This window comes from Primulina tabacum, chromosome 18 (genome assembly GCF_025594145.1).
Source record: "Primulina tabacum isolate GXHZ01 chromosome 18, ASM2559414v2, whole genome shotgun sequence".
NCBI lineage: Eukaryota > Viridiplantae > Streptophyta > Magnoliopsida > Lamiales > Gesneriaceae > Primulina > Primulina tabacum.
In genome coordinates, this window is record NC_134567.1 from 24646774 (window position 1) to 24673493 (window position 26720).

A 26720-nucleotide genomic window follows, 5' to 3' on the forward strand; every position below is an offset into this window, starting at 1 on the left:
ATGTATGTGGCAGTGTATCTTCCCTGTCAGCCCAGTACTGTGGTTTAGTCTGATCAGGCGAATTTATGTATGGGTCACTTGCTTTGAAACATGTCTCTATGCAAAATGATGAAGTTTATGAATGTTCAAGTATGTATAAGTATGCAAGCATGTTTAAGAAAAGTCTTATGATGACGACACGTCTATGTTTATGTATGTATGTACACGTTTCAGGTATGTTACGTTCAAGCTTTTAAGTATGCAAGTCAAGTTTCAAGTACGTACGCTCTATTTTAAAGTTGCATGTGATTTTATTACGTATTACTCGTTACTCCCAGTTTATACATGTTGAGTCTTTAGACTCACTAGACTTGATCGATGCAGGTGAGGATGCATTTGAGAAGACGAGAGATGTGGACCAGTGAGCTGGCTTGGACTGGGCGGGAGGCTAAACCCGAGGACCGCCAAGTTTTAAGTTTTATGAAATGTTTAAAAGTATTCTGATTTATGTTACTAGTTATGAAATTTTAAGCAAATAATTTTGGCAAACTTTTTAAAAAAAGGTGTCAAAAAATCATCAGCCGATTTTTCGTTAAAATTCAAAAACCACCACTTCTCGGGAAGGAAATAATGTCAGAAAACTCATTTTTCAGGTACTGTTGTAATGACCCAAATCCTTATTTTGAATGAAGTACAAAATAAAAGATAATTAAAGATTTGTTAATTAAGTATCATTAAGGAATTGATAATTCAGGATCACGCTGTTGGGATCCACTGAATTTAAAATAGATAACCCGATCTACTTCAGATTACATTATCCCAAAAAATCCAACTAGATAAATGAGATTCTGACACGTGGCAGATAAGATTGATTCGGATTTTCTGAACTAGTCTGGATGCAGCATATAAATGGAAGCTGATTTCTTTTGTTTCCTACACCGCATTCTTCAGAGAGAGTTCTAGCCATATACCTTAGGTTTTCTAGCCAGTTTCTAAGGCACTCTGGTGTTGGGAAGTTTCGGAACTAGTGTCGACTCAAGGAGGGGTTGGTGAACTGAGATCGAGACATCATCAACGTGCTTGATAGTGTTTGTCGTTATGTTAGTATTGTCTAGGTTCAGAGCTTTGTAGCATGTTTGGTAATTGAGGATCTGGTTTGATAGTGATTTCATTATGTTGGTATTGTCTAATTTCAAAACTTTCTGTTAGATTGTTTTAGCGAGGTACAAGATGTACTGACTGAGATATCCAAGCGTAGTATACACACTTATATGCTGCATATTTATCTGTTGCATGATACATGTTTTACTGCTTTGGCATATTATACATGATATATCATGTTGAGCCTGATATCTTTTGAGATGTACCTCATTTTTTGGGGCCGCTCAGCCTTATTCTGTATTGTGGACGATGGGCATCGAGAGCTACAGAGTCCGATGGGACCCGCGAGCTCTGATGACCTGGACATTGTAGGTCCACGTCTTGATGATGAGTGTTGGAGCCAAAACATGCGTAGGGCAGATCAGAGACTACACACTCAGACGCCTCTAGACTGAGTGTGAGATTCTTGACTTGATCCTTGATATCGAGCATATTGCATTTCGCATGCATCATATCAGTTTGTATACTCGTACATTCTCGTATTGGGCGATTGTCGCTCACGTCTTTGTTTTAATCTTGGGTATCCCATTCCACGGGGCAGGTCTTAGGTTGGGCGGTTCGGACGACCAAGGCAGTGGCTAGAGCAGTTGGGTTTTTCGGTGGTGATCCAGCGGAGGTTTTCTGTGGTTTATCATTTTCTCGTTCAAAATTATGTTTTCGTATGGTTGTATTAATGTTAAGACTACTGTTACTGTTCTATTTTTATTTGGGTTGTAAGATTAAGTTATATTGTTTCCACTGTTTTAATTGTTGTCATTAAGTTTTAATGTTGCATGCTTATTAGTCAATTTAGTAATGGCTCGGGTAAGAGCACTAAATTTGGTGGTATCAGAGTATGCAAAGATTTTTGGGACATTAGTAATTCTGTTTTGAGGTTTTAGAGATTGATTTTGGTTTCCTTTCAGATGTCAGGAGATGGAAGCAGTCACGGAAGTGTGGGACATGGCCGTTATGGCGACGATGAGGCTGGCCGAGAACATCGTCGTAGAGATCATGACGGAAGGCGTCACCGAGATCATGATGAAAGGAGACGTAGAAACCGTGTCAACATTATGGATTTCATGAAGATTGGACCTCCACCGTTGACCCGATATGAGAATGCTGATGTTGCTGAAGCTTGGGTCGATATCATGGAGAAATGTTTTCGAGTGCTGCACTATGACGAGGATGAGAAGATGGAGGTAACCGATTTAATGATCCAAGGAAAATCTCGAAAATTGTGGAAACCTGTTTATGCAATTGTTCAGCAGCATGGGCGGATTCGTTGGGAACATTTTCGTCAGGCCTTAATCAATCATCACTTTCTGCCAGCTCTTCGTCAGGCGAAGGAGATGGAACTGTTGACCATTAAGCAAGGAGATTCGAGCATTGAGGATTACCAAAAGCGTTCTATGGATCTGTTGCCACACGCACCTCACATCAGTGAGAATTCTGCAGCAAAATATTATAACTTTTTGAATGGTCTGAACCAAGAGATTTTTTATCGGGTTTCTGTCAGCGATGATCCTACTTCGTACGAAGGATTAGTGAATCGTTGTCGTCAAGCAGAGACCAGTATTGCTAGGAGGAAGGCTATGCAAGTTAGCAAAAGTTCTAGTTCGTTGGGGCCGAGGGGTCAGTCTTTCAAGAAGTCTGTACCTTCTTCTTCTTCCGATTCTGGAGGGGTGCACAGCTTTGGTAGGAAAAGCTGCAATGTGGCCACTGCGGAGGCAATCACCAGAAATTGTCGAAGAGCAACATGTGCTTGTTTCAATTGTGGTGGTTTTGGTCACATGAAGAGGGATTGCCCTAATTTGGAGAATTAGAGTGAAGGCGGAGGTTCTATGGCAGAGTCTCACAATGGAAAATAGTTTGAGGCCACTGTGCAACAGAAATGTTTTCCTGTTCAAGGTTCTCGTCGTGGTGGAATATCACAAAGATCTCAGCAAATCCTAGAAGTTCAGGGGCAAGTGTTTGCCCTCGACTAAGAACAAGCTGAGGAGCAAAATGAGAGATTCATTGCAGGTAATTTCCTTATATGTGGTATTCCTGCATATGTATTAATTGACACTGGGGCATTGCATTCATTCATAGCATCAATGTTTGATAAGAATCATAAAACTACCCTATGTGTCATTAGATGTTTTGTTGTCGGTGTCTACACCGATGGAACAAGAGGTTTTAGCTAAGCGGCTTGTAGTATACTGTTTGTTAGAGTTTGAGGGAAGATACTTGTCTGCCAATTTGATGATATTGGCTATGGAAGATTTCGATTGTATTATGGGAATCGACCTATTGACTAAGTATAGAGCGACGGTAGATTGTTATCAATGTCTCGTTAAGTTTCGTCCAGAAGGAGACGAGAATTGGTTTTTCTTCGGTGAGGGAGATCGACCTCCAATTTCAGTAGTGTCTGCTGTAAAGGCACAACGGGCTTTAGCGAAAAGGGGAGAAGGATACCTCATTTATACTGTTGACGTATCGAAGGATGTAAGACGTGAAGAACATTCCAGTGGTCGATGAATTTCCTGATGTTTTCCTTGATGAAATTCCTGGATTTCCTCCGGAGAGGGAAGTGGAAGCAGAGATAGAGTTGGTACCAGGAACCGCACCTATCTCCAGAGTGCCTTATAGATTGGCACCAACGGAGATGAAAGAGTTGAAACAACAGTTACAAGATCTTCTTGACAAAGAGTACATTAGACCCAGCGTGTCTCCTTGGTGAGCACCAGTGTTGTTCGTTAAAAAGAAGGATGGGTCTATGCAGCTTTGCATAGATTATCGACAGTTGAACCGAGTAACTAGTCAAGAATAAATATCTGTTACCATGGATTGATGACTTGTTTGATCAACTGCAAGGAACTTCAGTGTACTCAAAGATCGATTTACGGTCTGGGTATCATCAACTTCGAGTTCATCAACGTGATATCCCTAAGACTACATTTCGAACAAGGTATGGGCATTACGAGTTTCTAGTGATGCCGTTTGGTTTGACGAATGCTCCAGCAGTATTTATGGATTTGATGAACCGAGTATTCCAAGAGTATTTTGATAAGTTCGTCATTGTATTTATTGATGACATACTGGTATACTCTCGTAATCTTAAAGAGCATGGACAACATTTAAGGATTGTGTTGCTAACCTTAAGGAATCACCAACTGTATGCTAAGCTGAACAAGGGCAAGTTTTGGCTCGACATAGTTGTATTCTTGGGACATGTTATATCCAAAGATGGGATATTAGTGGATCCTAGCAAGATCGAAGCGGTGATGAGTTGGGCACGATCGGAATCAGCTCAAGAGATAAGAAGTTTTCTAGGTTTGACAGGTTATTACTGGAGATTCATCTCAGGATTTTCTCAGATTGCCAAACCATTGACACATTTGACGTGTAAGAATGTGCAGTTCGAATGGACACATGATGTGAAAATAGTTTCAATGAACTGTGTCAATGTTTGACAATTGCACCAGTTTTAACTCTGTCATCTGGATCAGGAGAGTACATTGTGTACATTGATGCATCACTTCAAGAACTTGAGTGTGTTTTAACTCAGAATGGTCATGTGATTGCATATGCATCGAGACAGTTGAAGAAGCATGAAGAGAATTATCCAGTTAATGATCTGGAATTGGCAGCGATTGTGTTTGCTTTGAAAATCTGGCGACATTATCTCTATGGAGAGAGATTTGAGATTTTTACAGATCACAAGAGTTTGAAGTATATCTTCACTAAAGAAGAGTTGAATATGTGCCAAAGAAGATGGATGGATTTGTAAAAGGATTATGATTGTGAAATCAAGTATCATCCAGGATCAGCATATCTTACAGCAGATGCTCTTAGTCGCAAGTTGAGATTATCTGCACTTCAGACAAGTTTCATATCAAGTGTAATCCAAGATTGTTGATCTCTGGGATTTCACTTCCGTCATAAGAAAGGAATGGAACACATTCAAGTAACGAGCATTTTATCTGAACCGACGTTGTATGCCAAAATCAGAGAAGCTCAGTTTTCTGACCCGAAAGTGAAAAAGTTATCAAGGTTAACTAACGGAGACAACACATCTGGCTTTGCGTTCCAAACAGATGGAACCTTGTGTCTGTCAGGAAGAATCGTAGTTCCATAAGATTCTAAATTAAGAGACGAGATTTTATCTCAAGCCCATAGGAGTAAGTTGAGTATCCACCCCCGAAGCATGAAAATGTATAAGGATTTGAAGACCAGGTTTTGGTGGAAGGTATGAAGAAAAGTGTTTATCATTTTGCAGCCAAGTGTTTGGTTTGTCAGCAAGTGAAAGCTGAACATCGACGACCAGAAGGATTACTTCAGAATCTTTCTATCCCTGAGTGGAAGTGGGAGCATGTGACGATGGATTTTGTCACCCACTTGCCATTTTCTTCTAAGAATTGTGATGCCATTTGGGTTGTTGTGAACCGACTGACTAAGTCAGCACATTTCATTCCGTATAGTCGGGAATATAGTTTAGATCGAACTGGCAAGACTATATATCCAAGAGATTCTTAAATATCATGGTGTACTCACAAGTATAATCAGTGACAGAGATCCACGCTTTACCTCAAGGTTCTGGGGAAGTTTTCAAAAAGCTTTGGGAACTGACATTGAGCCTGAGTACTGCCTATCATCCAGAGACCTATTTTCAGTCTGAAAGGACTATTCAGACACTCGAGGACATGTTGCGTGCTTGTACTTTTGATTTTGGATCAGCATGGCATGATCATCTGCCGCTTGTGGAGTTTGCATATAACAATATCTACCACAGTAGCATTGGTATGGCTCCATTCGAAGCATTATATGGTAGACGTTGTCGTACTCCATTGTTTTGGGACGAAAGTAGGAGAACGACAAGTGCAATGACCTGAATTAGTGCAACCAGCGATTGACCAAGTGGAATTGATTAAGAAGAGAATTAAAATTGCTCAAGATCTTCAATCGAGTTATGCGAATACCAAGCGTAGAACTTTATAGTTTCAATCAGGGAAAAAGGTTTTCCTTAAAGTTTCACCATTCCGCAGGGTGATGAGATTTGGACTCAAGGGAAAATTAGCCCCAAGATTCATCGAACCTTTTGAGATCTTGGAACGTGTTGGAAATTTGGCATATCGATTGGCTTTGCCGCCGTATCTGTCCAGCATTCATAATGTTTTTCATGTATCATTGCTACAACGGTATGTAGCAGATGAATCGCATGTTCTTGGTCCGACAGATGTTCAACTTGAAGAAGACTTGACTTACGTCGAGCAGCCGCTTTTAATCCTGGGAGGGAAAGAGAAAAAGCTCATAAACAATTCCACTTGTTTTAGTGCAATGGAAACGCCGAGGTACTGCAGAGGTGACTTAGGAGTTAGAGAGTCATATGTGCTCAGAGTATCCACATTTGTTTTGAGTTGTATATTTGTAATCATGAGTTGTATTTTATTCAGTTGTATCGTACCTCAGTTTTTATTTCGAGGACGAAATCTTTGTAAGGAGGGTAATGACCCAAATCCTTATTTTGAATGAAGTACAAATTAAAAGATAATTAAATAGTTGTTATTTAAGTATCATTAAGGAATTGAAAATTCGGGATCAAGCTGTTGGGATCCACCGAATTTAAAATGGATAACCCAATCTACTTCAGATTAAATTATCCAAGAAATCCAACTAGACAAATGAGATTTTGACACGTGACAGATAAGATTGATTCGAATTTTCTAAACGTGGCAGCTTATAAATGGAAGCTAATTTATTTTGTTTCCTACGCCGCATTCTTCAGATAGAGTTCTAGCCATATACCTTAGGTTTTCTAGACAGTTTCCAGGGAACTTTGTTGTTGGGAAGTTTCGGAACTAGTGTCGACTCGAGGAGGGGTCGGTGAACTGAGAACGAGACATCATCAACGGGCTGACGACGAACACATGTATAATCCTAAAGCCTTAAATAGTGATTTAAGGATCATTAGGGAGAACTTTGTAGCATGTTTGGTAATTGATGATCTGGTTTGATAGTGATTTCATAATGTTGATATTGTCTAGGTTAAGAGCTTTCTGTCAGATTGTTTTAGTGAGATATGTGATGTACTGATTGAGATATCCAAGCGTAGTATACACACTTATATGCTGCATATTTATCTGTTGCATGATATATGTTTTAATGCTTTGGCATATTATGCATGACATATCATGTTGAGCCTGATATCTTTTGAGATATACCTCGTTTGTTGGGGCCACTCAGCCCTATTCTGTATTGTGGACGATGGGGCATCGAGATCTACAGTGTCCTACGGGACCAGCGGGCTCTGATGACCTGGACATTGTAGGTCCACGTCTTGATGATGAGTGTGGGAGCCAAAAGATGCCTAGGGCGAATCAGAGACTACACACTCAAGCGCCTCTAGACTGAGCATGAGATTCTTGACTTGATCCTTGATATCCGAGTATATTGCATTTCGCATGCATCATATCAGTTTTTATACTCGTACATTCTCGTATTGGGCAATTGTCGCTCACGTCCTTGTTTTCATCTTGGGCACCCCATTCCACCGGACAGGTCTTAGGTTGGACGGTTCGGACGACCAAGGCAGTGGTTAGAGCAGTTGGATTTTCTATGGTGATCCAGTGGATGTTTTCCTGTGATTTATCATTTTCTCATTCATAATTATGTTTTCGTTATGGTTGTATTAATGTTTAAGACTGCTATTACTGTTCTGTTTTCATTTGGGTTGTAAGATGATTAAGTTATTTCGTTTTCGCTGTTTTAATTGTTGTTATTAAGTTTTAATGTTGCATGTTTATTAGTCTTTTTAGTAGTGGTTCGGGTATGGGCAATACAATTGTTTTCACACTCATTTCGAGTACCTATATTGACCGTATTATACCTTCGTCTGAGCATGAAAGTTGTTCATTATATGTCATATTTCTCATTTATGTCAGTGGTTTCCCAGAATCGGCATCGGAAATAGTTTTTTCTAACAGTCAAAGTAAGGATATGAGTTATACTAGTTTTTTCGTTTCTGGCACGATTCAGCTGCAAATTTAAGAAAACTTATAACACAAAAATTGTAGGAAATCTTTTTTTCCATTTGCTGGAAAAAAATGGGCTGCTCGTGTTGGCCAGACACCGTCGTAACTGGCGAGTGCATTACACGGTCCGGTGAAAAACAAATATTTTATTTTAGAACCTTGTTATGTATTATTCTAGTCTAGTGTTCAAGTTTCTTGAGTTTTGGTTGAGTATTTCATTTATTGTAAATTTTTAAATGCTAATACTATGATTTTGGATATGATTTGATACTTATATGATCAAATGAATCTTTTTATACATGTTTCTAGTCTTCAATACTTTAAAATATATCATTGGAAGTAACTATGAAATTTTATAATTGTTGGACTTGCAAGTTATTTGTTATAATTTTGTGAATGATATATTCGATATATACATATATAATTAAGTTACTTTTTGAATAATATTTTTTATATTTTTTAAATAATACTTTGCTATTTAAAGTATATAAACTTACTAAGACATAAGACGAGTCCAAAAATTATATATATATATATATATATATATATATATATATATATATATATATATATATATATATTTGCTTATTACGTACTATGACATTTTAAGACACCAAATAAAGTTTATATATTTATTGGCTAATACTCGTTATTTTGGCAAATTTTAGGGATAGTCTATATTAAAATGAATTAGGAAGTATTATGCTATACTGATAATAATCACTTTTTTAAATAGGAGTGACATAGTCTGAACATGAAAGTTGTTCATTTTCAAGGTACTGTTTTCACTTCCATTTTGTGTACCTATTCTGACCGTATTATACCTTAGTCTGAGCATGAAAGTTGTTCATTATATGTCATATTTATGTTAGTGGTTTCCCATAATCGACATCGGAAATAGTTTTTTCCGAAAGTTAAAGTAAGGATGTGAGTTATACTAGTTATTTCGTTTCTCGCACGATTCGGCTGCGAATTTGAGAAAACGTATAACACAAAAATTGTAGGAAATATTTTTTCCATTTGCTGGAAAAAAATGGGTCATGTGTGTTGGCTAGACGCCGGCCACGCGCCGTCGTAACTGGCGCGTGTATTACACGGTCTGGTGAGAAACAAAGATTTTATTTTTCGAACCTTGTTCTATATTATTCTAAGCTATTGTTCAAGTTTCAAGAATTTTGGATGAGTATTTCATATACTGTAAATTTTTTAATTTTGATACTATGATTTTCGTATATTATGTGATACTTACATGATCATTTGAATCTTTTTATACATGTTTCTAGTTTTCAACACTTTAAAAATATATCACTAGAAGTAACTATGAAGTTTTATATTTTTTAGAGTTGCAAGTTATTTATTATAATTTTGTGCATAATATATTCGATATTTATATCTATAAAAATTAAGTTACTTTTGGAATAATATTTTTTATTATGCTATACTGATAATAATCACCTTTTTAAATAGGATTGGCTTAGTCTGAACATGAATGTTGTTCATTTTTAAGGTACTGTTTTCACTTCCATTTTGCGTACCTATTCTAATCGTATTATACCTTAGTCTGAGCATGAAAGTTGACCATTATATGTCATATTTATGTCAGTGATTTCCCAGAATCGACATCGGAAATAGTTTTTTCCGAAAGTCAAAGTAAGGATGTGAGTTATATATACTAGTTATTTCGTTTCTCGTACGATTCGGCTGTGAATTTGAGAAAACTTATAACACAAAAATTGTAGGAAATCTTTTTTCCATTTGCTGGGAAAAAATGGGTCATGCTTGTTGGCTAGACGCCGGCCACGCGACGTCGTAACTGGCACGTGTATTACACGGTCTGGTGGGAAACAAATATTTTATTTTTTGAACCTTGTTCTATATTATTATAAGCTACTGTTCAAGTTTCAAGAATTTTGGATGTGTATTTCATATATTATAAATTTTTAAATGTTGATACTATGATTTTCGGATATGATGTGATACTTATATGATCATTTGAATCTTTTTATACATGTTTCTAGTTTTCAATACTTCAAAAATATATCACTGAAAGTAACTATGAAGTTTTAATTTTTTTGGGCTTGCAAGTTATTTATTATAATTTTGTGAATGATATATTCGATATATATATATATCTATAAAAATTAAGTTACTTTTGGAATAATATTTTTTATATATATTTTATAATAATTTGTTATTATTATGAATATTTAAAGTATATACACTTACTATGACATAAGACGAGTCCAAAGATTATACACACACATATATATATATATATATATTTGCTCATTACTATGGTATTTTAATACACAAAATAAAGTTGATAAAGTTATGGGCTAATACTCGTTATTTTGGTAAATTTTAGGGATAGTCTTTATTAAAATGAATTAGGGAGTGTTATACTATACTGATAATAATCACCTTGGTCAACAGGATTGGTTTAAACTTTTGGTTCTCATACTCAACTATAGTAAGTCACTAAGGTGAGAAAATTTTTACCGTTCTTATAGTCTTGGCATTTGGCCTGGAAAATTATGATATGATATATTTTTAAAATGATATTTGTCATGTTTTATTGATTTCTTGTGCCTGTGCATAATTATGGTATCTCTTAATCTCGTTGATGCATATGAAATATGCACTACTTCGACGACCACTCTTTCTATCATATTGAATCATCAATCATGCCGATATCTTTCTTACCAATCAAATCTATTATCTTGATATCATCGTATTTAAGAATTTATTTTACTTAATTTGCTCATTAATGTTATTCCATAATTTTATGAAATGCTTCAATGAAATGTTCTCATTGTAATATCATCACATTAAGTGTGATTCTTATCAAGTTTTCACCAAATGAGGTTTTGGTTAATCATCGAATGAATGAACGAATTATTTATTAATGATAAAGTGATTGATCGAGACAGAGCCTTGGGTAATAGACTTTGGTCTAGAGATTGAGTCCATTGAACAAAGTGACCTTGGTCCAAGTTTATTAGTTCACTTGGCTCTTTATTCTATACTAACCATACTCTTTTTGTGCTTTTTGTGCACTTATATAACATGATACTAACCCTATTGTCTGTCATATCATTATGTTAAATTTAACATCATATTTATCATTATTTAATTCTCACTAAGTTCTTAAAGACTTAACTTCTCTATTTTTTATCTACTATAATTTCCAGAGCTAAGTATCCGGGAATTGGATAAAGAAGAAAATGTTAGTGAATGATCTGTTAGTTGTTGTCTGGAATATTTTATAATAAATCGTTGTCATTTTTTTTTGTCTTTTGTTTTAGTTTGGTCTTGTAAAATTCTATCGTAATTTACTAGTACTTTGTACGATTCGGTTCCGCTAATAAATTTTTTTTTTTACTATCTACAATACTTCAACGGAGACAAAAATTTCCGCACGAGATGCTATTAAGGATTGTGGCATCCCTCAAAGGTTGTGTCGTCCTTAGTTGGGTGTCATACGTACAATATATATTATGTGTTATATTTTCTGTATCTCGGGGACCATAACATTATATAACCTTAGCAATCTTCGACCTATCATAAAAGACTTATTTGGGTTGAGTTTCTACACATGAGTAGACCATACCAATTTATTTAATACTACCTATATTGAGTCTTTTATTAAATAGTATATTCATATATAATTAATTAAATTATGTGATCCAACAAAATAAACTTGGATAGAACATAAAGAAATTTAGGCAAATAGACAATATTATAGAGTTAAGGCAGCTAGGGGAATTGAGGAGAATAGACCATGTGAACATAAATTTACAAACATGATATCCGGTTGTTGCCAGATGATCCTAATTGTAGGACAACCTGGTTTTAGTGCGTGCAGAAATGGATGTCATTTTCTAAACTTTAAATTTGAACTGAATTACTTATTTAAATGCCCCGGCTCGGCAGAATCATGATAATAAAAGGGAAGAGGCACCAACTGCCGCAGAGAATAGGAAGCCACACGAATTCTCGCAGCAGAAATGAACCAACCACGCCACTTAAACATATCAAAACCAGGACGATGCCCAGCAGTTCAATCACATTGGCCTCACGAGGAAACGTCTCTCTAAGCAATATCCCGTTCCAGATCGCGACACATCCCATGCAAAGTCCCGACACCATTATATACGTGAAGAACATTAGGGTTTTTGGGCCGATGGAGCCGCCGGAAACTAACACGGCTATGGCAGTGGGGACTCCGATATTAAGCACGGATTTCCCAAGCTTCTGTTCCATTATTATCTTGAAAACGGGGTGCTGTAAACCTGGTTTTATTTCAGGCGATGGAGTGGTGGTCATGGACCGTGAAATCTCCTCCTCCGCTGTTGCGTCCAACCGTAGTGCTACCACTGGAACTTCGGGTGGCGGCGGCTCCAAATTAATGGAGGGCTGATCAGTCTTTTTCAAGATTTTGGCTACGAGTTTGGCGGCCGCAGAGCGAATCTTGGCCAAAAGGCTCCATGCTGATGGGTTTTCATTCTGCACTTCGGCAGTGCAATTCATGTCTATGGCAATCGCTGCTGGCCGGTTCGCTTCCTTCTCCATTTAGGAATTTTTCGATAAGATAGTATTCAGTTCAGATAAAATTTGTGAAATATATGCATCAAAGAAGCACAAAGCTCTCTAATGAATGGCCTCTTCATTTTTATTTTAACTTTGCTATGATCAGATATATATACAGACAGAATCACATAAGTAATTTTTCCAGATCAGCCAAAAAGTCTACTCCACTTCTTTCTCCTGATTTATTTTCGATGCATCTTCGTGACATGTGAATTCAGTTTATTTAATACAAGTATATTATTTTAATTAGATCGGGTCGAAATTCCTTGATTATTTCGTCGCGCAAATGTCAAATCATCAACGGAAAAAATTACAATATTTTCTAGCGAGCGTGGATTTTTATATGATGAATTTTCAAAGTGGACTTCTAACCTGGTTTTCTAGCCTTTTGAGATTTCCTTTATAAGATTTTAATCTTGCTTTTAAACATTATTTAATAATATAAATAAGTTTAGATTTAAATGAGATTAAGTATTAGTTATCTAAAATTCAAATGGGTAAAATCTAGACGTAACCATTGCATTCATTATAAAAACTAGAGGTCTAATTCGCGTGTGAATTTTTTTAAAAAAATAAAAAAATATTTTGATTTAAATCATCGAAGATGTGCTTTTTCTACTCCGTGCACTGTCAATTTACTTTTTTTTAGCCAAATTAGGTTAATTGAAAGTTATTTCCCACTCATTATAATTCTCATGTCCAAATGTTAAAATAATATAAAGTTAAATTACTTTATCCATATATGAAATCAACCGCCTGTCTTAATAAAATAGAATTGATCAACGGGTACTTTTCTTTTGGTGGAAACTGGCATATTAGCTTTTATCCTTTAATTTAGCTTTATCAGTTGATAAAATCAAATTTAATGACATCATTCAAATATTAAAATAGTACGACATTGAATGAACATTGCTATTTCTTTAATACTTAAGCAACATATTATATTTCACGAAATTTTCGATATTCCTAGTGTCACGTCCCATGAACGGAGTTAGTCAACACCGGCGTTGTTCAACGATCACATAATCGCCAAATAACACTTCATATTCGGCGTTGTTCATTAACCTCTTCTTAATTATACATATTCATGACCATTAACCCATATTAAAAACACATATTCATGGTTATTAATCTCATCTTAATTATCATTACTTTCTTCTTAATATAGATAGTTTAATGGCTGATTTATTGTATTTTAATTAGTCATTAAAATGGTGATAAATGATAAATACTGAGGAAAAATGATTATTCAAATTTCCAAGATTATGATTGCATATTGAAACTGAAAAATGTTGTGCCAAAATGAGCTGAAATTCCTACGACATAAGCTGAAATTTCCTATGATATATTCATGTCTTCCCGTTGCAAGATTCCGGGTTTTCACACCTAACTATATATTTTTAATCTTGAGATGATAACAATATTTAACGTTATAAGTGCAGCCTGCTCGAGATGGCCAGAATGACTTAATAACATTCTCTAGTTTAGGGAAAAAAACTATTTAATGACTTATCAGATTTTCTTAAACTGAGAACTACTAATAAATAAATGACTAAAACCAAAATTAGGTGAAATTATATTTTATAAATAAAAAAAACTACAAAACGTTACCTTCTACAATTATATGTTACAAATGATATCACGGTAATAATGATAATATGGCGTGTTCGCAAACCTAATTTATTGATTATGGTTAATGGTGTACATGTGACCACTTTTCTCGTGTACCACTCATTTATTTGATTCTTTTGACTCACAATAATAATAATTAATGACCTTAAACATATCATTATTCTCATGATCTCTAAAGTGAATATGAGGTTTCACATATTAATTTCTGTGAAACCGTCCCGTAAGAAACCCTATTCTTAATTAATTTTGTGTCACCCTCCTGATACATATCACAAAAATTCTTGTGAGATTATCTCACATGTTAATTTTCTTGTATGGATCTCAAATCCGATCCAACTTATGAAAATATTATTTTAATGCCAAATTTTTTCTCAAGGTAAATATAAACTCAGCGATGCTCATATAAATGCTTACAGTAGAAGCTCAAGAGATCAAATTAAACCTATATATATATATATATATATATATAAATATTATTGTATTTGTATATAAGAACAAAATATGTCGATGCAATATAATAAACACAGTACACATGATGGTTGTTACATAGTACACGTGATGGTTGTTTAATGAAAGAATAATATCCTGTGAGACTATTTTACAGGTGTATATATGAGATGGATTGATCTGATATATATTTAAAATGAAAATTTATATTTTCACATAAAAAATAATATTTTTTTATTTTTCGAGTTGGGCTTGAGATCTATTTCACAAAATTGACCCGTAAGAAGGTCTCGTATAAGTTTTTTTTATTTGAAGTGATAAAGTTTCTTGATAATTATTACTAGATTAAAATATGTGGCACATATAATATAAAGGTCGAGAAAATTAAATTTTTGGTTTTGTAATTACATTTTTTTTCAACTTGGTTATATTAACAATGGATTTGCGTTTTTATTCCTGTAACTAGCATTTTCTTTTCAGTTTTGGTCTTATTACAATTAATTATGTTTTTTTTTTCTTTATTTTTGCTCGTATTTCGACCGTAGTCCATCTGTTGGGATCGGGAAAGAGTTTATAGGGGGAGGTGAATAAACTCTTTAAAAATATTTTTTTTAAATTTTTTTTTCAACCGTTTTTAGGCGATTGAAAGAATTTTTCAAACGGTTAGAAATATGAACCAATTGAAAAGTGCGAAAGACGGTTGATAATTTCAATCGGTTGGCAATCTAATCAATTTTGAAATGTAAAGGGTTGGGAAAGTAAAGACACGAGAATTTTATGGATGTTCGGAGAAAACACTCATATATCACCCCTTATTCCTATGTAGAAAGGATTCCACTAAAAAACTTTGGCTTTACAAAACTTTTACAACAGCCCACTCCAATCAGGACTTATCATAATGTCTGTTTTGGAACTCTTACTGATCACTTTAAATTTCTAGATTTTAAGAACCCTCAGTTCACCAGACACCACTATTAATCAAATAACCAAAAGATTATTGATGTAAGTAAAACAATATGTTTTAGTAGCACGAATATGATCTTTGAATGATCAGATAACTTTCTGTTGAATGCATGCTTGATGAGCGATGAGATATGTGATCTTTGATTGCGCTCAAATTCTTTAAGTATGCAGGCATGAAGATAATCACACTGTTGAAAGCTTGATGATTATGTATCGCGTTGTTATATGTCTTGGATACTTCCAGCTTGTTGGGTGCAATAATTGTCCTTGCTTGGTGGAGCGATCGAATCGAGGTTCTTGAGCTGCTGTACGGTTTAAAAGATTTGAGTTGCACCATTACCACCAGCTATAGCTTTTGGTAAAGCGGTAAGCACTCGGTCCTACAATTGGTATCAGAGCCAAGGTCACGGGTTCGATTTCCGTTGATTGCAAGGAGTGCAATTATTGGGAGGGAGATTGTTGGGTGCAATAATTGTCCCTGCTTGATAGAGTGATCGAACCGTGGTGCTTGAGATGCTGTGCAGTTTAAAATATTTGAGTTGCACCATTCCACCATCTATAGCTTTTGGTAAAGCAGTAAGCACTCGGTCCTACACAGCTCTTCTTATATAAGCTGTCATTCAAACGGTCGGAAAGAGATGAGTAACGTTAAGCTGTAACCTTGGAATGATGTGTCACTATCAGCTGTAAATACATTAAATGTTCTTCAGCAAAGCATTCAATGTCCTCTTTGCTAGCACAACTTTGAATCTCATTCCTTGAAGAGTTACTTCTGAGTATCTTTTTATGGCAACTGTTTTTACCATCAGAACATTGTGGGATATAAGTAATCTTTCTTTTCTGGGATAGTGACACAAATGCAGATCAATATCAAGACTGATGCAGAACATGGTTGACTTGTAGCGGTGCAAAAGCCATTTGAACATTCTGAACTGGTCAGAGAATGTCTTTCATTAAGTGAGCAATAAGTAGCTCTTTAATTATTTTACATAAAGTCTTTGAACAACCGGTTGGGAAGATTGAACTTCTTTTGCTTCAAATGGTTGAATGTTAGGCGGTTGAAAACTAGGCGATTGAAAAACAAGCAGTTGAACTGGTTCCTGTTATACACAAAAGATTGGCAACTGTTTCCTGAAGCTGGAACGTACCGTATAAGCTGTAACCTTGGAATGATGTGTCACTATCAGCTGTAAATACATTAAATGTTCTTCAGCAAAGCATTCAATGTCCTCTTTGCTAGCACAACTTTGAATCTCATTCCTTGAAGAGTTACTTCTGAGTATCTTTTTATGGCAACTGTTTTTACCATCAGAACATTGTGGGATATAAGTAATCTTTCTTTTCTGGGATAGTGACACAAATGCAGATCAATATCAAGACTGATGCAGAACATGGTTGACTTGTAGCGGTGCAAAAGCCATTTGAACATTCTGAACTGGTCAGAGAATGTCTTTCATTAAGTGAGCAATAAGTAGCTCTTTAATTATTTTACATAAAGTCTTTGAACAACCGGTTGGGAAGATTGAACTTCTTTTGCTTCAAATGGTTGAATGTTAGGCGGTTGAAAACTAGGCGATTGAAAAACAAGCAGTTGAACTGGTTCCTGTTATACACAAAAGATTGGCAACTGTTTCCTGAAGCTGGAACGTACCGTATTTTGAACTAATTAAAATTTGCGGAAAATAAAAATTTTTCTTAAATAAATAATAAACTTTCAAATTGCGATAAAAATAATCTGCTCATCTAAAACATTTGAAATGAAACAACTACAACCAAAGTTTGCAAAAACACTTGTTTAAACATCGTAAAGTAATCCCGTGAAAATCATAGTATTTGATACGTGCATAAATTTTTTTTCCTTAAAACGTAAGCGGTCCTTGGGTTTAGCCTCAGCGCAGTCCGAGCCAACTCATTGATCCCCACCTCTCGTCTCCTCGTACTCATCCTCACCTGCATCGATCAAGTCTAGTGAGTTTAAAGCTTCAACATGTATAAACTGAGAATAACAAGTAATACATAATAAAACCACATGCATTTTAAAATAGATCATACATACTTAAACTTGAACGTACATACATAAATATAGACGTGCCATCGTTTCATAAAATTTTTCATAAACATACTTGCATCATGCATACTTGAGCATACATAAACATCATCATTTTTCGTAGAGATATGTTTCAAAGCAAGTGACTCATAACATAGTGCGCCTGATCAGACTAAACCACAGTACTGGGTTGGCAGGGATGTCCACTACCACATACATGAGATCTCCGGTCATGCTTTAACGGGTGGATTGGTCCTTGGTCATGCTTTACCACTTTCCAATCCGGATCTAAACTCGGTCATGCTTTACCGAGGTGGAGAGGTCCCCAGACACGTTCGCCGGCTTCCAAACCCGTTCATATTTGGTCACAAGACAATTAGAAAACCTCAAAAACATAAAATATTTTCTTTGAACGTCGAACATACTAATACATTATGCATGCCAGCCCAAGACAAAAATTTAAAATTTTTTCCCAGAATGATTGGCGCTCGGGCGGTAAAATCTTACTGCTCGAGCGCGCCCCATCTGCGCAAAAAATTTTGAAAACCAACACAGTTGAGCAGTCACACGAGAATGATCGTAACTCACTCATCTCTTGTTCAAAAAGTACGAATTTAATGTCAAATCGAAGATATCAAAAAGTAATACATTTTATATGTTGAAAGTTTTTCCAGAAAACCGACCAAAGTTTTTCAGGATTCGAAATGACAGCAGATTCAGTTTTAGATATCTAAAACTGAATCGTTTAAACATCACAGTTTGAGCAGTCACACGAAAATGATCATATCTCACTCATTTCTTGTATAAAAATCACGAATTTACTGTCAAATAGAAGATATCAAAAAGTACTACGTTTTATATGTTGAAAGTGTTTCCGGAAAGTGAACCAAAAATTCACAGTACTCGAAGTGACAGCAAACTCGTTTTTGAGATCTAAAATTTTGATCCAAAATTGTTTCAAAACATTTTTTCTCAAACTTTTGCACAACATACATGGATTTTGCATATAATACGCATCAAAATACTTACTACGACAAGATAGATGCAAAAATAAAAGAATATACATGTCTTTGATGAATATACTCATGAAACGACGGTACCAAAGCGGAGAGAATACGAGGGTTGATCCGAGACGAATTGTGGCACGTTTTCTTCCAGCAAAACCAACGTGAATATCAGAAAATTGTAGGGGAATGGTGATATGGAGGCTGCTGAAAATGAGAACTCAAGAACCCTATCCTTCTTCAAAATGAACGTGTAAGTATGTGTGTAAAATTGTGTGTGTGCATGTGTTTTAATAAATTAGGGGGATAGAATTTGCTTAATTAAACAACTAAAATGCTAATTAAAATGTTAATCCACACTAACTTTACAAAATCCCCTAATTAAAACAAATTACAAAATTGATAAACTTTAAAAATTTAAAACCTTAAAATCACCTAATAAATTAAATTAAGATTTAAAAATGCTAGAAACTTATCATTTAAAATACCACTTTCTTTACTTGCAATAAAATACCATATTTTACAAATCACACAAATCGTCGCCAATCTCATTTCCCTGATCTCGCATCGAATAAACGCCTGAACATGAAACTCAAGAAAACATTTTTAACGTTTATCATATAAACATAAAAAATTTAAAATAATACAAATTCATAACTCATGCATCGCTTAAAATCGTTTTAAACTTAAATAAATAATTTAACAATTTAAATAAATACATGAGTTATACGTGTATTAATTTTGGGCTCTACAGAAGCAGTTAAGTGATGTTTTGATTTTGTCGATCACCAAAACTCTTAGGTAATATTCTTAAAAATTTCTCCCTTTTTGGTGATGACAAAACCCAGTTATAGAACTATACAACAATTTACAGATAATTGCAAAAGCTTTAATAAAGGAAAAGTTGTATTTCATTGAGTGGATGAAATTACAAACTCCAGTTGAAAAAGAACAGCAAATCAAAACATCTAAACAAATACAGTACATTAACCTTTTCTCTGTTCTTTGATCTGTTTAGCTTGATCTGCTTTGGCACGCTCTGCAACCCTTATTCTAAGTGATTTTTATGCTCTCAAAAGCTCCTTTTGCCCCTCTCTTTCTCCCTTTTTGATATCACCATGGACAAGGAATTGCATGATTTCAGTGAGTTGTGCTCCTTGGGCATCCATACTTGATCAACATGTGCTTTAAAACGAAATATTTGACCTGAAAGCTCAGTACACATGTTGACATGTGAAGAGTTATGCATGTCTTGTCGGAGGGTAACACTTGTATTCATAGCAGAAAATTCCTTTGAGAGATCAGATTTCATCGATTGAAAGGCTTCCTTCAAATCAAAATGCTTTCTGTTAAGAGCAAGAATCGATTGATCCATAGTTGTAAGTCTGTCAAAAATCTCTAACTGGCAGTTTTCATCCATTAATTCTTCTTCTTCAGTTTCAACTAGATCAAATGAAGAAATTAATCTGGCCTTGAATGAGACCAGTTGAGAAAAGGATGCTTTTCCAGTTGACTTTGAGGGCTGAGGGTCATCGAGTTCAAAGGCTAAATTATTAATCACTGTGTCAAGTTCTTCAGTCGAAACAGTGATTGCTTTGCCTTTGGTTTCTTGTGCTCCCAGAATGTTTGATGGAGCTTTAGATGCAGGCGAGCCTGGAGGCAGAGAAACAATAATTACCTCGTCTTTATTTGGCATGTGAAGTCACCAACTGTTCTTGAAGAATGCCTTGAGCAGTATCATCAGCAGAAGTAGACTTTGGATAAGAAGATTTTCTTTGTGAATTGTGCCCTGATCAAAATCAGACAGAGATTGCACAACTTCTTCGACATAAATGGGTTGGACTTCAGAGACACAGATGTGTATTGAGAGAGAAAGCACAATGGATTCAGTCTATTGAGCAGATGCATCTTCCTCATGAATCTTTTGAGAGGCTGACGAGAAGCCCGATTCATCTTGGTGGAAGAATTGCTCAGTAATGGGAACATCCTTTGACATAATGATTTCATAAGGTGACAGTATGTTGACCACAGTACTGATCATAGTAGTTTCAACAGGTACCTCTGATGGTGGGGAATTAGTGAGCATAGTAGAGGATGAAGATGGTTGATCCTGAGTTGTCGATCGATCTTGGAAGATCTCAAAACCCAGCACTTCATCAAAGTTCAGTTCTGAGTCTAGCTTGCATTTTACTTCAACCACAAGTAGTTTAAGCTCCTGCCACTTTTGAGCAACAATCATTGAGAGTGAAAGAGCGTCCATCTCAAGTTGAGAAATGAAAAACGAGTCTCTTTTGCAGTTAAACAAGTAGGAACAAAATTGTTCCTTTTCGATTGAATCAGTGCTCGGAGATCACTTTCCTTCATCTGCATTTCCAAGAAATTTCGACGAAGCAGAACGGTTGAAATATCAGATGTTTCTGTCCATTCCAATATGAAAAGTTCAAGTTTGGCAGCTGCTTTGATATTTCCGGTTTGACGCAGTGAATAGAAGGTTATGACCGTTCGACTTTCAACCCATATGTCAAACATTTCCATTTTCTTCTAAACGATCTCATTGACTCGTTCACTGGTTAGGACAATGGTAGTATGAACAGGATTGTTCTACGGTGGCTCCTCGAGCAGAATTTTTTTCCCCTTGTCTGTCGGTGAAGGAGAGGAATGCCTGAAAAGGAGGATGTGATTTCTGGTTCAACAATCTTGATTCTTTTGAGTTTTGTTGCTTTGATTGCGGGAATCGGGGAAGGAACCAATGGTGTAGAAAGATGCTTGATCATCTTGATTTTTGCAGCTTTGGGATTTTCTGACCGTTTCTTCTTAAAAACTTGAGAAACCGGTACATCATCCCTTGATTCTTCATCAGAGCTGGATTTCAGAACCAGCTTTCTCTTAATGCCTTTGGGATTCATATTCGTCTTCCTTTGTTTAACAAATTCAACCCCAGTCTCTGCTTTGATAGAAACAATCTCCTCGTCGGTTGGACGATTTTTCTTTATAAACTTTTTAACCGTTGGCCAGTTAAATAGCTTGGTCTTTCCAACTTCAGCCATACCCACCGGTTGGACTCCTTACTGAGTTAGCATATGGCAGATTTGAACCACAAAACCTTGAGACTGATTCTCTTTCTTTATCATGTCAACGAATGTATTGAACAAGACATCAGACCAGTTGATTTTAAGATTGGATGCGATGGTTGCCATGTCAATGAATTTTTCCAGAGTTACCTTGTCATATGCACCGGCCTTGGCGAGAATCTCCTTCGCCACTATATCCGCCATCAGTCTGAATTCAATCTTCAGATCTCGTTTTTGGCATGTTGGAGAAGAAATCGGGGGGTCAGAAATAGAGAAGTCATTTCTCCAAAGCTCAATGTTGCCATCTGGAAGAGTAGTAAAGTCGGTGATTCCAGCAGCTGGTAGTTTACACAAATCAGCAAACATCTTCTGGGTGATATGAAGATTTCTTCCTTGAACAACACATGATTTCCCAGTTTTCCATATAAGCAGTATCAAAGAATTCCTTAAATAGGATCTCGGAGTATTGCTCACTGCATCCCAAAAAAAAAAAAACGAAGGCCAGAAGATTCAGGCATTCTGAACATATCTTGCATTGGCTTGTTGGTCATGGCGAGCACATATGCAAAGTTGATAACGATGGTGTTGTGAGAAATGGATGCAGCCATTTGCGTGGAGAAGAAGATGATAAAATCTGCAGGACGATCTTTGACAAGCAAAATTCCCAGAAGAACCAGGTATGAAGATATTAAATTTCTGTAAAAAAAAATTAGAATGCAATGTTCATATACGTCTGGTTCGGAGAGCAACAGATCAGTCCACGTGGAGAACTTTTAGTGGAGGGATTTTAAAATTTTGAAAAATTTCAGATGACGGTATAATGATTTATTTCAAATTTTAAGAAGATAACAGTCACGTCTTGTAGGACAGTAATAGAGTTAAGTGATTTTTACGTAATGACGTGGAAAAAACATGCCCTGCATAAAGGAACAAACTGGCTGCTTTAATGTGATTAGAAGGTAAGTGGTTGAGTCACTCAATAAACATGGGTTGTTCATTTGTCAACCTAAGCGGTTGAAAACAAATTTCCTTTAACCCATTAATTTATCAACTGAACCGATATTTTCTCATAAATATATGCATTAAATAAGATAAACCTCGGAAGATGAACCATGAATGGTGTGCATAAATCTCTTCAGATCCTCCTGTCAGTAATAATGATGGTGACTCTTTGTATGGTTCAAATCTATAAATATGAGCAAACTGGTTAGTCACAAAATCACTTGGAAATCAAAGCAGGAGCAAATGGATAAGGGAATAGTTCTCAGCAGCCAGACTTGGCACAAGAGTTTATGCGGTCCATAGAGGCTGCAAGGAAGTAGAAGATTGAGGATAGCGTCTTGGAGAAGATGCTATATACCTGGCCCAAAATCCAGGATATGCAGTCTTTCCATGAGGGAGGACTTGTTGCCACAAGGAAATGAGTGGCAACAACAAATAAGTATATGTGGCATCTCCGTGTCGCTCATACTTCTGACATCTTTAGAGATGAAAGTGTCTATCTTTTGCTACTCCTAAAAGAGCAGAAGAGTCTGAGAAGGATTGCCTTCTCAGAGGACTTCATGAGGACCTCTATCAAAGGGTTAACAACTTGTTTGGCCTTTTGGAGGCTTGCAATAGATGAAGAAATCTCAAATGTAAAGGCTCGATTTCGTCAATAAAAGTTTATTTTGTTTACTGTTGTTCTTACTTTAATGCTTTTATTGATTCCTGCATTTAACCTTAGCAATGAGTTAACATATAAAATTGTTAAAATGACTAAGATAAATCGATTAAACCTAGAATAATTCGAAAATAAGATAACTTAGCGTCTTGCAGCGGTTTGGTGAATATGTCTACTATCTGTTGATCTGTTGAGACATATTCAAGACAAATTTCTTTCTTCATGACATGTTCTCGGATAAATTGATGTCTAATGTCGATATGCTTTGTCCGAGAATGCAATACAGGGTTGTATGTAATGTCTATTACACTAGTGTTGTCACAGAAGATGAGATACTCAACAGTTTCAATTCCATAATCTTTGAGCTACTATTGCACCCATAGCATTTGAGCACAGCAACTTCCAGCTGCAAGATACTCTGCTTCAGCGGTTGATGTGAAAATATATGTTTGTTTCTTACTGAACCAAGATATTATTCTATCGTCCAAGAACTGACATGAACCACTTGTGCTTTTCCGATCAATTTTGCAACCAGCGTAATCTACGTCTGATTAACCTACAAGATTAAAACTTTAATATTTGGGATACCAAAGATCCACATTAGTAGTACCTTTAAGATATTTAAGAATACATTTTGCAACAGTAAAATGAGATTGCATAGGGTTAGCTTGAAACCGTACGCATAAAAAAACCGCAAACATGATGTCTAGTCGGCTGGCGGTCAGATATAGTAGTGAACCAATCAATCCTCTGTATATTTTTGTGTCTACTGAGATTCCCCTTTCATCTTTGTCCAGTTTTATAGATGAACTCATTGGGGTAGCAGCTTTGGAGCAATTCTCCATTCCAAACTTCTTTAGCATGTCTCGTGTATATTTAGCTTAGTTAATGAAGATGTCATTTTCTGACTGCTTGACTTACAGTCCTAGAAAGTAGTTTAATTCTCCTATCATGCTCATTTCAAACTTTTTCTGTATTAGCTTGGAGAATCTCTCACAAAATTTAGGATTAGTTGATCCAAATATAATATCATCAACATAAATTTGCACAAATAATGAATGATCATCTTTTGAAAATTTGAACAGTTTTTTGTCAACCGTTCTAATCGAGTAGTAATGATCAAGCAAAAATTTAGTTAAAGTATCATACCATGTCCTTGGTTCTTGTTCAAGTCCATATAATGCTTTATCTGATTTGTAAACATGATCAGGATGAAAGTGACTGAAAAAACCATGTGGTTGTTCTACGTATACTTCCTCATTGAGCAAACCATTTAAGATTGCAGACTTAACATCCATTTAACATACCTTAAAATATTTGAATGCTGTAAATACAAGAAATATTCTAATTGCTTCTAGTCTAGCAACAGGGGCAAATGATTCATCAAAGTCAATACCTTCCTCATGTCTATAACCTCGTGCCACTAGTCTGGCTTAGTTTCTAATTATTGAACTGTTTTCATCCATTTTGTTTCTAAATACCCACCTAGTTCCAATTACATGCAAATTATCAGGTCGAGAAACTAAATGCCAAACTTTGCTTCTTTCGAATTGATTAAATTCCTCCTGGATAGCTTCTATCGAGTTGGTATCATTCAATGCATCACTGATTTTCTTAAGTTCTAATTGAGAAACGAAAGCAATATGCATAAATTCATCAATCATTTTTTTTATGGTTCTAAGAAGAGTGGTTGGGTTACTGATGACCAGCTCAAGTGGATGATCCTTTTTCTACTGGAGACATGGTCCATATGAATTTGGCTCTGTTGCTTGTGCGGTTGTATCCTCATATTCCACTGTCTCCTCCTTTATTTGAATGATCTCTGGTTTATGACTGATTACCGGTTCATTTATCTGATGAGTTTGTTCTTGAGCAGTTGGACTTTGTTCCGAGATATGTTCGCATGTTCTTCTCAAAAATTTAAAGATCCACGCAAACCACATGCATGCAATTATTAAATTCTCTTGTATTTTAATTATTTGTTTTAATTGCATTAATTAACTATTTTTTGCATATTTGCATGTTTAAATTTAATTTTCTACATGGTTGCATTAAAATGTAATTTTTAAAGGTTATTCGAGTCGCCATCGAGGAACGGAGACCGATGACTGAAAAAATAGAAAATGTTTTTTTTAAATAGTTGTTTTTAATTAATTAAAATATGGATTAGACTTTTTATTATTTTTGAAAATATGAGGTTTTGAGGTGATTTTATACGCCGGGACGTAAATTTTATCGGTGTTGGTTTTTCAACAAAAATGCAAACGTTTTGGCAACCCGACTAATAAATTCACAAATTTATTCAAGCAAAATTATTTTTGATATCTTAATTAAATACTATTGGGATAAGTAGGCTTAATTAAGTTTATTAGTGGGTTTAAGCCTAATTAGTAAATAATTAACTATTTAATACTCAAAAACCCACCCCAAACCCTACTCAACTCACGCCTCACACACACTCCACACACTCAAACTCCTAGCAACCCTAAAGCGCACACCACACGTGGAATTGGAAGAAAATTGTGAGGTTTTGAAGAAAAATTCAACCTAGTCTCCTACGTCAAAGTTCTTCGCATCGCCATCGAATATTCGTGCGTTTAAAACGCAAAGGCACGCCATATTTCTTTCTTTTCTCATCTTTCACACCATAGTATTTATTTTATTATGTTTTGAATGAAAACAAGTAAAGCTTTCAAATAATTTCGTTAATGCATCAAAGGTGAATTTTTAAATCATGTTTGTTGATCCAAAATTATGTTTAACATGATCCCAAGGGGCTGCCATGACTAGGTAAGGTTTAAGGGTGGTTTATACATGTTTTAAAGGGTCCTAAGTGACACAATACAAGCTGCACACGTACACATCAGAAAGCTGGAACCAAGTGATCATGAAAGTAGATGGTGGGGCTCGGTTGAAGGGAATTTGATGCATGGGGGCAGGTGGCTCGACCAGGACTTGTGGTTGGGACCTAGGGGTCATGGTTAGGCCCTAGGAAGGGTCATAGTGGGGCTAGGGCTCGATCCTTGGGCTGGGGAAGAGTCCACGTGAAGTGGGACTCCTCCCCAAAGCTTGCGCAGAAGCTGGACGGGAAGTATGGGGCGTGCGGCTGGCCTGGGGGTGAGCCAAGTGGGTCCTACAGGGTCTAAGGGAGGTGGTCTAGGGTCGGGC

The 26720-nt window shown here is 35.9% G+C and overlaps 1 protein-coding gene across 1 annotated transcript; it reads left to right on the forward strand.

Moving 5' to 3' along the window:
• The first annotated feature begins 1935 nt into the window (after nt 1-1935).
• Nucleotides 1936-2945, forward strand: LOC142532408 (uncharacterized). Its single transcript, XM_075638716.1, has 2 exons — nt 1936-1944; nt 2046-2945. Exons 1-2 carry the CDS (start codon nt 1936-1938, stop codon nt 2943-2945), a joined length of 909 nt encoding a protein of 302 aa, XP_075494831.1.
• The last annotated feature ends 23775 nt before the right edge of the window (nt 2946-26720 follow it).